The 12,394-nt window shown below is 38.7% G+C and overlaps 1 protein-coding gene across 1 annotated transcript; it reads left to right on the forward strand.

The window, feature by feature from the left end:
- The first annotated feature begins 10,616 nt into the window (after window positions 1–10,616).
- On the forward strand, window positions 10,617–11,935 carry LOC140867490 (aquaporin PIP2-7-like). Its single transcript, XM_073272560.1, has 4 exons — window positions 10,617–10,950; window positions 11,030–11,325; window positions 11,402–11,542; window positions 11,655–11,935. The coding sequence occupies exons 1-4, from the start codon at window positions 10,656–10,658 to the stop codon at window positions 11,772–11,774; spliced, it is 852 nt and encodes a 283-aa protein (XP_073128661.1). The 5' UTR covers window positions 10,617–10,655; the 3' UTR covers window positions 11,775–11,935.
- The last annotated feature ends 459 nt before the right edge of the window (window positions 11,936–12,394 follow it).

The following is a 12,394-nucleotide window of genomic DNA, read 5'->3' on the forward strand; positions in this document are numbered from 1 at the left end:
ATGTATCATTAGATATGGATTTAGTTGTATCTACTCCGCTGGAGCAGGAGATAGTAACTAAGCGTCTAGTGATGGGTTGCCTTCTAGAGTTTGAGGGTAATGTATTGTCAGCTAATCTGATGATATTAGCGATGGCAGATTTTGATTGTATTTTGGGAATAGATATACTGACTTTGTATCACGCTACTGTGGATTGTTATCAGCGTCTGGTATAGTTTCATCCTGCTAAGGGTGATAGCTGGTATTTTTATGGTGAGGGTGCGCGACCTCCGATGCCACTTGTTTCGGCTCTGAAGGCATGTCATGTCTTGGAGTCAGGTGGGGAGGGCTACCTTATCTATGCAGTTAATATGTCCATGAGTAGTACGAGTATTGATCAGTTACCGGTAGTCGGTGAGTTTCCTGATGTATTCCCTGATAAGATTCCTGGTTTTTCTCCGGTTCGAGAGGTTGAATTTGGTATTGATTTAGTACCAGGAACTACGCCTATATCCCGAGCGCCTTATCGTCTAGCACCATCAGAGATGAGGGAATTGAAACAGCAGTTACAGGATCTGCTTGATAAGGGATATATTCGTCCGAGTGTTTCTCCGTGGGGAGCACCTGTTTTGTTCGTCAAGAAGAAAGATGGATCGATGCGATTGTGTATTGATTACAGGCAGTTGAATCGTGTCACCATCAAGAATAAGTATCCTTTGCCGTGGATTGATGATCTATTTGATCAACTACAGGGTACTTATGTTTACTCCAAGATAGATCTGAGATCTGGATACCACTAGATGCGGGTACAAGACTCAGATATTTCTATGACTGCTTTTAGGACCAGATACGGGCATTATGAATTTCTGGTTATGCCATTTGGTTTAACGAATGCATCGGCAGTCTTTATGAATCTGATGAATCAGGTATTTCGAGAATATCTGGATAGATTTGTCATCGTCTTCATTGATGATATTCTTGTCTATTCTCATGACAAAGATGAGCATGCACAGCATTTGAGGATTGCTTTACAGACGTTACGAGATAAGCAGCTATATGCGAAATTGAGCAAGTGTGAATTCTGGCTTGATCGAGTAGTGTTTCTCGGTCATGTGATTTCTAATGAATGGATATTTGTTGATCCTAGTAATATATAGGCAGTGCTGAACTGGTCTCGTCCGACGACGGTTGCTGAGATTCGTAGTTTCTTGGGTCTATCTGGATATTATCGTCGGTTCATCGAGAATTTTGCACAGTTGGCCAGACCTTTGACATAGCTTACACGGAAATATGTTGCCTTCATATGGTCCTCGGATTGTGAGGAGTCATTTCACGAGCTGCGTGGACGTCTTACTACTGCACTTGTGCTAGCTCTACCTTCTGGATCAGGAGGTTATGTTGTCTATACTGATGCCTCTGGTCAGGGGTTAGGATGTGTTCTGACACAGCATGGACATGTTATTGCCTATGCTTCTCGACAGTTGAAGACACATAAGAGTAATTATCCAGTACATGATCTCGAGTTAGCCGTCATTGTATTTGCACTCAAGATCTGGAGGCATTATCTTTATGGCGAGAAATTTGAGATATTCACAGATCATAAGAGTTTGAAGTATTTATTCACTCAGGCGGAGTTGAATATACGATAGAGACGCTGGATGGATCTTCTGAAGGATTATGATTGTGAAATCAAATATCACCCAGGTTCTGTTAATCTTACTGCTGATGCCTTGAGTCGGCAGGTGAGACTTTCTGCACTTCAGACTAGTGAAGTATCTTATATGATTCAAGAGTGCTGTTCATTGAGTTTTATGCTCAAGCACAAGAAAGGGAGAAATGGGATTCGATTATATACTATTTTGTCTGAGCCAGCATTGTATTCTCGGATCAGAGATGCTCAGATATTTGATGTTAAGACTCAGCGTTTGGCACGTTTAGCCAATGGAGTTAATACATCTGGATTTCATTTTCAGGCAGATGGTTTATTGTGCTTATCTAATCGAGTGGTTGTACCTAATGTTGCGGAGCTCAGGAACGATATTCTATCTCAAGCTCACAGGAGTCGATTATCAATTCATCCTGGAAGCATGAAAATGTATAAGGACTTGCGAACTAGATTCTGGTGGAAGGGGATGAAGCGTAGTGTGTATCAATTTGTTTCTCGATGTTTGGTTTGTCAACAGGTCAAGGCTGAACACCGACGACCAGGTGGATTATTGCAGAATCTTGAGATTCCCGAATGGAAGTGGGAGCACGTAACTATGGATTTTGTTACCCACTTACCTATGACTTCACGTCAGTGTGATGCTATCTGGGTTGTTGTTGACCGTTTGACGAAATCAGCACACTTTATTCCTTATAACCGGGAGTATTCTTATGATCGCATGACACGTTTATATATCCAGAAGATAGTGCGATTGCATGGGATTCCAGTGAGCATAGTCAGTGATAGAGACCCGCGATTTACCTCACGTTTTTGGGGTAGTTTTCAGGAGGCGTTGGGTACCACTCTGAGTTTGAGTACTGCATATCATTCGAAGACTGACGGACAGTCAGAGTGGACGATTCGTACATTGGAGGATATGCTACGTTCTTCTGTCATGGATTTTGGCTTATCTTGGCAGGATCAGTTACCTTTGATCGAATTTGCCTATAATAACAGTTATCATCGTAGTATTGATATGGCACCTTTCGAGGCATTGTACGGTCGACGGTGTCGTACTCCGTTATTCTGGGATGAAGTCGGGGAACGACAAGTCGAGGGTCATGAATTGGTGCAGCAGATTGTAGACAAGGTAGATTTGATCAAGCATAGGATCAAAGTTGCTCAAGATAGAAAAGCCAGTTATGCTAATATTCGTCGCAGGCCACTTCAGTTTGAGCCTGGTGAATATGTGTTTCTACGAGTATCACCTTTCAGGAAGGTAATGATATTCGGCGTGAAAGGCAAGTTGTCTCCTCGTTTTATTGGACCTTTCCAGATACTGGAAAAGATCGGAGATGTTGCATATCGTTTGGCGTTACCGCCAAATCTTTCCAGTATACATAATGTTTTTCATGTGTCATTACTTCGACAGTATATAGCTGATGAATCTCATGTGATTCAGTCTACTGATATTCAGCTAGAGCCAGATCTGTCTTTTGTTGAACGACCAATCCGTATCTTAGACAGAAAGGAGAAAGTTCTTTGGAACAAGACTATACCACTTGTGATGGTACAGTGGCAGCGCCGAGGCATTTAAGAAGCAACTTGAGAAACTGAGAGTCGTATGCAAGCAGAATATCCTGAGTTGTTTGTTTTGTATTTTGGAATACCATGTAGTTGTAATTACAGTTGTTGTAATAAAACATGATTTGATGTTTCATATTATTATCTTGATTTGTCTTTAAATTTTATTTCGCGGACGAAATATCTAAAGGTGGGGAGAATGTAGTAACCCAGATTCCATTTTAAGATAATGATATGTTAAACATGATTAAGGGTTAGTAATTAACCAATTCCAGAGCATAATTGGACTTCAGAATTACCAGAGGGATCGCTGCATATAAGGGTGATAGCCAAGTTCCACTTTCCAAGCTATGATATGGCATATAATTTTAAATGTGGCAAAACATGATTAAGGAGTGCTTATTTGGTAAAAATAAGTGGAAAATCAGCTCCAGAACGTCCAAAAATGGTAGAAAGGGTCCTGGGGGTCTCGGACAGTTCGGAGGCACCGAAATGAGTTCGGACCATCCGAACTCAAATACAAAGTTCGGGGGCACCGACAGGATCCGAACCCAGCACTTAGGAGGCTCCGAACTGAGCCAGTTTGGAGGCTCCGAACTCCCCCAGACAGCAATGTTAGATGACTAATCCGTGATTTTTGACAAGTGTCGTACATGCAGGTTCGGAGGGTCCGAACCCAGTTCGGAGGCTCCGAACTCCGACGGATTTTTGGCTATAAATAGGGCTCTTCGGAGTCATAATTTGAAATACGAATTCCCGAGGTTCCTTCTTCAGTTATATAGTGTGAGTTATACACTTGAGGGCCCTATCGGTTATAATAGAGGTTCTGGAATAACCAAGGAGTGGTTATAGTCATCCGGAACTAGCGACTCCAAAGGGCTATCTACGGACGAAGGTATGGTTCGGGAATCTATTTAAGTTTTGGGAGTACTTATTAGCTTAGTTAAGGCTTATAGAATTTATGTATTGATACGGTGAACTTTTGAATATAGGCTTGAAACCTAGGATCCTACTATACTTGAACTAGCCTAGAGGTACGTACACATTGACTGAGATTGCCAGCGAGTATACATGTTTATATGTTGCATTTATTTGGCATTATTATATGGCATGATATATGATTTACCGCTTTCTATATTCATATGTCATGTGCATATACACGTTGAGCCTATACCTTGTTATACTTGACTATAGAGCCGCTCAGCTCTATACTCGATAGTCTGTCACTGAGAGTACCGCGACAGCGGGGGCATTTTTGTCTGTCTACTCTAGTGTACTAGACAAGTGTGGTTGCACCCAGAGGTTGATCCGTGCGGTGGCAGCACTCATGTGGCGCCGGTTCTGAGCATGACTTTTCAGATGACCCTTTACCAGTCATCATGTTGCATGCATCATATTTATACGTGTACTCATGTTTATGTACTGGGCGTTAGCGCTCACGTCCTAGTTGTTATCTTGGACACCCTATTCCATGGGGCAGGTCGCAGGATGGACGGAGCTGGTGGTTCAAGGCAGGATTAGGAAGCAGGCCTTGAGGAGTTAGTTATATAGCAGGATTCGATATAACTGTATAATGTTTACTTTTAAGTATTTCGATATGGTTGTATCACTACTGATGAATAAGCTTGACACTTTTATACTAAGCTAATATGTAATTTATGGTTATGTTTTCGCACGTTTTACTCTGTTAAGTTATTTTGCTGTATTAAGTTTAATGCATGCTATTAGTTGTCAGTTAGTAGGTGATACCATGCAGGGTCACTACACCTTGCTTGATCCCTGAGAGAAAAAGGAAACAAGCATAAGCGAATAATATCCTCAGGAACACCATTATATTTTACCGTATCGGTAATTTCTAAGAAGGTCCGCAAGTGCAGGTGAGGATCAGCTGTAGCGCTTCCATTGAATTGATTTGATTACACCATGTTGATTAACGTCGGCTTCAGTTCAAAATTGTTGGAGTTAATGGTCCCTCGAGCGATTCTAGAATAATGAGTCTGGATCGTCGGTCTGAAGTGGTCTCTAATTGGCACCAGAGGAGCTTGTTGTGCTTCTTCTTCAGCCATGTTCCTTAATTCTTCTCTTCTCGCTCTTCTCAAAGCACGTGCAGTTCGTTTGATCTCCGGATCAAAAAGTAGAGAATTTGCACTTTGAGATCGTCTCATAAACTGTAATTAAAAATAGGAAGAAATTAATTAGAACTTAAAATAAAATAAAAAAATTCTAAATTAAAATCTCGACTAATTGGTAACAAGACTAAAAAATAATCAAAATTTACTCCCCGTCAACGACGCCAAAAACTTGCTGTGAAAAATACTCGCAAGCGTACGAGTGTCAAGTTTTAATATAGTGATAAAATCAAGTATCGATCCCACAGGGAGTAAAATGAAAATATTCAGTGCTTGTAATTAAAATAGTCCTAATTTTATTTAGAAAATCAATATTTGCAAAATTTGCAGAATAATAAAATAATCAATAGTTTTAAATAGCTCGCACACAACTTTCAGATAAATATCAATCAGAGAAAAATGGTCTAGAGGTATAGATTTCACCTCGTTTCAACAACAATCAATCCTAATTAATTAATCTTAATGAATTTCAATCAATTAATAGCCAAAAAAACTTAAGTGTATTATTTCCTCTCCCGAGTGCCGAATAAAATATATCAACTACAGTTCAATTCCAATATCCCTATTAAGAATCTAATTGCAGTGATCAATTCAAAACAATGTTCTTTTCAAAAGCTCTGTTAAAATTATACACTCTTCCGAGCAATATAAATAATTAACAGTGTATTTTCTATTTGTCCTATTCAAAAATCTCCTCTCCTGAGTGTCAGATTTCAAATAAATATTACAATTCAATTATTGATCAGATAATTGAAAAGACAATCAATTCTAGAAAAACAATTAATCTAGAAGAAACTCAATCCAATCAAATAAAAAATTCATGAAAGCGTCTACACCAGGTTCCATCCGACCTCTAGACTCTAAAAAATTAGTTCATAATAAAATTCAGAAAACAATAATTCATGTTAAAAAATCCAGACATATTCAGAATTAAATAAATAAAATATAAAGAAAACAAATCCGTCGTCGACGCCGTGTTCGGTCTATCGATCTCCGTCTTCGTTCTTCAATTAAAGCTTCCCAGAAATCTCTCAAAAATCTCACGTTCAAATCTCTCAACTCTCTGATATCTGTACTGTGTGTGGCGGCTCTCCCCTCAAACTCACGCCAAGAAATCCCTTTTATATGATCACCCAAAAGCCCAAAAATCAAGCCCAATAAAATTGCTCGAAATAATTAAAACTTTCCAATCAGCAACGGGGCGGGCGCTCAGTGGAAGGCGCGAGCGCGCCTTCTGTTCGTTCTTTTAATTTCTCAAAGTTTCCCAGGCATAGCGCGATTGCTCTCTCTTTCTCTTCTTTAGCGCTTAAAATAGCGCTAACAATTGGCCCATTAAGAAGCCCATTTCCTTCTCTGTTCATTCCTTCTCATGTTCTCTTCTTTTTCTTCTTTCTTCTTTTCTTTCTCTTTAATTCTTCTTCTTTTCTCCATTATTTTTTTTAAAATCTCATTTTTCAACAACACTTCAATAATTCTTACAACCACAAAAACAACAAAATCCACACATAAATCTGCTCGAAACAAATAATTAACAATTAAAATCATATATAAATTAAGTGTATAAAATATACTTATCAAACTCATACGTCACGATCCATGCAATCATTAAGGCTACTCATCCATCAGAGGTTTGGTCAGCTCTGTAGGACTACCTAAGCCACGATGCCGTAAGAGGTCAAGACGACAAAAATACAGTCTCGAGATACCTCACCATCTAGCAAATAGAGTGGGTTCAGGACTTCCCCATGAGACAAAATCTTAGGAACTTGATCCACTCTTAAGTACTCCATGTTAAGCACTACATTATTTCTCATAGAGCGCAACAAAAAGTCATAGCGACTATAAAAAAATTTTCAGAAGAAGTCATAGCGACTATAAATAATTCATGAATTCATAATTACTATAAAAAAAAAATTTCAGAAGAAGTCATAGCGACTATAAATAATTTATGAATTCATAATGACTATAAAAAAAAAATTCAGAAGAAGTCATAGCGACTATAAATAATTCATGAAGTCATAGTGATTATAAAAAAAAAATTAGAAGAAGTTATAGCGACTATAAACAAATTTTCAAAAAAAGTCATAGCGACTGTAAAAAAATTTTCAGAAGAATTCATAGCGACCATAAATATTTTATCAAGTCGTAATGACTATAAAAAAATATATCAAGTCGTAGTGACTATAAAAAAAATCCGACAAGTCATGATGATTATAAAAACAAAAATTCGCCAAGTCCCAGAGACTTTAAGAAAATCATAAACTCATGGGGTTACATTAAATGCACCAACCTAGGAGGCTACATGAAATACATCAACTCAAGGGTTTTCATCGAATATACTACTCTAAGGAATTGCAGTAGATGCAGTCCTTAAAGAGATTGCATGAAGACAAAAATCTCCAGGACATTAGAAAAACTCTCCGTCAAAAATATTGTAAGTAACGGTCCTAACACATCTTCACTCTTACAAGTGTTAGTAAAAATAATAGTTCGGAAGTATTGTCGCGATCTAAACCAACAAGAGGGGTTAGGATCCTCCGCTCCTAAACAACCCATCGCGTGGTCTGTCCTATCACATGATCTCCACATTAACACACACAATACTACAGGAATGTCACCCGACTATTTAAATTTAAATTTTATAAATTTAAAGAATGAAAATCAAAGCCATTAAAAAGACAAAACAAACTTTTAATTTCCAGGATAAAATGTTGGTTGAACCAATTACCGTATTTAAATTTAAATTTTATAAATAATTATTTTTATTTTAAAAGTAACGAAAACATCATTACTTAGAATAAAACCAAAGCCGGATATAATTAATATTATAAATTTTATAATCATAAATTATCAGACCCACAGATAAGATGATATCTTTAAAGTAGGTCGAACTCTATCGTCGTTACGAAAGCTTCATTCATTAGACTCATAAAAAAGTATTCAATTATTAAAATAATCATTAAGAAATAATTTTATGAAAAAAAACTCAAAAATACTTATTAAAAACAAACCATAATAGAACAAATGTACACACCATGACATTCTAATCACATAGTCCACTTAATGCTAAACTAGAGATATTATTCTAATGATTGTCTAATGACTATGAATGAGTCAAGTTTGTTTTTGTTTCACATATTTCAATATATTATATAACATGAAAGTATATATATATATATATATATATATATGTGTGTGTGTGTGTGTGTGTGTGTGTGTATTGGTGACTTATCCTTAATGGAAAATTCCTCTATTATATAGGAGAGTTGGAGATGACCTGTAGTGACCCTTGCCCGGATCACCTACTAAACAGAACTTAGGCATGCAATTAACTTAATTAAACAAATATCAGAATTAAACTGCGAAAACCAATAAACATTATACAATCCCAAGTAAAAGAATCTGTAAATATCCAAATATATTATACAACCAGATCGAACAGTGTATAATCCCAATACAACAGAATAAAAACCTAAACGAAGCTCCAGCTGGCCAACCACTGCCTAGCCCCTCTTGGATCCACCCGCCTCGTCCAATCGCAAACCTGCCCCATGGAATAGGGTGTCCAGAAACACAGAGTACGAGACGTGAGCATAAAACGCTCATCACGAGAGTATGAGTATACATGTAGGCAAAGTGAACTCCCTACAGACTCGAGGTCAAAGATCAGATAACAGAGACAGACCGGGCCCTGGTATGTAGCACGCTGTGCTATCGCTTCAGGAGGTGGCTCACATACCGATATAGTAGTGGATACGCCGGACCCAAATCGATGGAAGTCCAACCACTAACGGGATATGGTACAACCCTACTAACAGACATCTCGAAGGAGATAGCAGCAAGATGCAAATGAATGCAGCATAAAGTCATGTCATATAAATCATGCAGTCACATAATACATGCATACTCAGTCAGGATATCTCGAACAGTACTTTCGTACCTCAAATACTAGGCCAAAGCTACCAGCTCTAGGTCCACACCTAAAATCCGCACTACACTGCCAAATGATACTAATATCATTATAGTGCTCTAAAAGCCTTAACTAAGCTATTGCATACTCCTAAATATTTTTAGGGAGCAAAAGCTATACCTTCGTCCGTCGTTAGCCCTTTGCTGTCAAGTGCCTCAAAACTTGGCCACAGCTCCGCTACGACGTCTAGATCGTTATGCCACTTCCGGATTTCCAACAGGACGCCTAAAATTCCCTAGATATGAGTTAGAAGGCTAAGGAATTGAGAGAGAAGAGAGGAATTGGTGCACTCAAATGTGAGCTCGGCACCCCCTATTTATAGACGGAGTTCGGACCATTCGAACTGGACTTCGGGTCCTCCGAACACGATCGGATCCTCCGATCGCAGCTTCGGATCGTCCGAACCCGATAATACGTCATTGCTTACGTCAGCATGATGACGTCATCCATGACGACTGTCGGCAGCACGTTCGGAGCGTCCGAACCTTGACTTCGGACCGTCCGAACCTTAACTTCGGAGCCTCCGAACTCGACGACCCTCCAACCATTTTTAAGTGTTCTGAATCCAATTCCGAACTCCGTTAACCCATTAAGAGTTTCCTTAATCACGTTTACTCTTAACTAATAGGATTAATAAATTGATTAACACATAATCACTGATTTCGGGTACGGGCTACTACATGACCTTAACCATTAGATTAGTTCTAAGGTAATATCACAATGATAGCATTGAAGAAACCAAGTTCCATGCATAGCTTGAATCTATAGTTACTTCCAAACAAAATGTACTTGGAGCATGAATTACTTTGACTAAAAACTTGGAAAAGTTATATACCAAGCATAGCTTTTAAAACTTTTCCAGTGAAAAAGCCTTTTTATCAATTTTATTTTTGGATGCAAAGTACTTTTTAAAGGAAAACTAAAATATAAGACAAAAAACCACCATAATTGGGCTTGTGTGAATGCCATTTTTTTTTTTTTTTTTTCACATCAACTAATTGAAATACTTGTATAAAATTAAAATTTTATATACTTAGTTTTGATACCATGAAAATTATGTGAACAACTTCGTAACTAAAGTGATGTCCTATACATCCGATAGATAGACAACAATACACGGAGCTCCATCATAGGATCTTATCAAAATTCTTCACACACAAACACACACACATATATATATATATATATATATATTATATTTATTTATAATATTCTTTCAAAAAAAATATTTATTTATAATATAATTTAATATTGCAAAAGGCACTTTTCCAGAAATGCCCTTTCCTTATCCATAAATCACTCTGTTTCATTCCTATTCCTTCTTGCAAACTTCCAACAAAAAGAAGAAATGGCGAAAGAAGTAAGTGAAGAAGCACCGGTGCAGCAGACGGGGAAGGATTACGTGGATCCGCCGCCGTCGCCGCTGTTCAGTCTGGAGGAGCTCAGGCTCTGGTCTTTCTACAGAGCCCTCATAGCTGAGTTCATCGCCACCCTCCTCTTCCTCTACATCGGCGTCGCCACCGTCATCGGCCACGTAAAGCTCTACAATGCCGATCAGTGTGACGGCGTCGGTATCCTTGGAATCGCTTGGGCCTTCGGTGGGATGATCTTCATCCTCGTCTACTGCACTGCTGGCATCTCAGGTACGACAAGAAACCAATTTTTTTTTTTTTTTTTTAAAAAAAATCTTCAGAATTTGGTTTGAACTGAGAATCTTTTCAGGGGGTCACATCAACCCGGCGGTGACTTTCGGGTTGTTCTTGGCGAGGAAGTTGTCCCTTGTTAGAGCTGTGGCGTACATGGTGGCACAGTGTTTGGGTGCCATCTGCGGTGTTGGTTTGGTGAAAGCCTTCATGAAGAGTTACTTCAACAGACTCGGAGGCGGGGCTAATTTCGTGCAGCCTGGTTACAACAAGGGCACCGCTCTGGGTGCTGAGATAATCGGCACTTTTGTGCTTGTTTACACCGTCTTCTCCGCCACCGATCCCAAGCGAAGCGCCCGTGATTCTCATGTCCCGGTACGCAGCAAGCTCGAAAGAATTCTTTTCTTGATTATTACATGGATACTCATGGGTGATTTTTTTTGGTGGGCAGGTTTTAGCTCCACTCCCGATTGGATTTGCGGTTTTCATGGTTCATTTGGCGACGATCCCTATTACTGGAACTGGTATTAACCCAGCCAGGAGCTTTGGATCTGCTGTGATTTACAACAGAGGAAATATTTGGGATGACCAGGTACCTTTTAATATCACAGAGTCAGCAAAAATTAAATATTCCACTGGTTTAGTACTGTACATTAACACTGATGAAAAACTGTTTTGTTTTGGAATGAATTTTTGAGCAACAGTGGATTTTCTGGGTCGGGCCGTTCGTGGGAGCTCTTGCGGCGGCGATTTACCACAAGTTTATTCTGAGGGCTGCCGCCATTAAAGCTCTGGGTTCCTTCAGGAGCAATCGCACCAACTAGGCGATTAATCGAACTCTTTTCTAGAAATTGAACATGCATTTGAATCAATATGTGTTGTTTTCTAGTGGATATCTGCACATCCGTCTTATTTCTTGTTAATCTCTTTGTTGGCTTCTGCGTGTAATGGAAGGATCTTGTGTTTATCATCGGCAATTTCTTTCTCCTTTTTGCCTTTTGGGTTAATTTTTTTTGGTAAATCTTTTAGTGCTTAGTTTTGGCAGTGAGTGTATTAAATTGTGGTTGGCAAGGCGACAAACGCAAGTGGTGCTGTTGATGTTTTTTTTCTTTATTATAAGTTGATGAGGTGTCTCTTTTCCACATTTACTCTCTTTTTTTTTCTTTTTTTTTAAAAAAAAAGAAGTATCATAAAATATTTATTTGTATGAAAGAGATCCAAGAAAGACACCCTACCCTCTCTGCCTCTCAATTTCCATATGGGCATTCTCCATTCTTCACTTCATTCATATAGTGTGCCGGCCAGATAAGAGCTTTTGGACCTCAAAATATAGGGGTAAACCCATCATAGAATATGATGCATCCACGTTAGCCGAAGACAAATTTTAAGGATATCAATCTCTCTTTATATAGTTATCCTCTGTTTGGTTTGTGAAGATAAAATT

The sequence above is a fragment of the Henckelia pumila genome, chromosome 4 (assembly GCF_033568475.1).
Source record: "Henckelia pumila isolate YLH828 chromosome 4, ASM3356847v2, whole genome shotgun sequence".
In the NCBI taxonomy this organism is placed as follows: Eukaryota; Viridiplantae; Streptophyta; class Magnoliopsida; order Lamiales; family Gesneriaceae; genus Henckelia; species Henckelia pumila.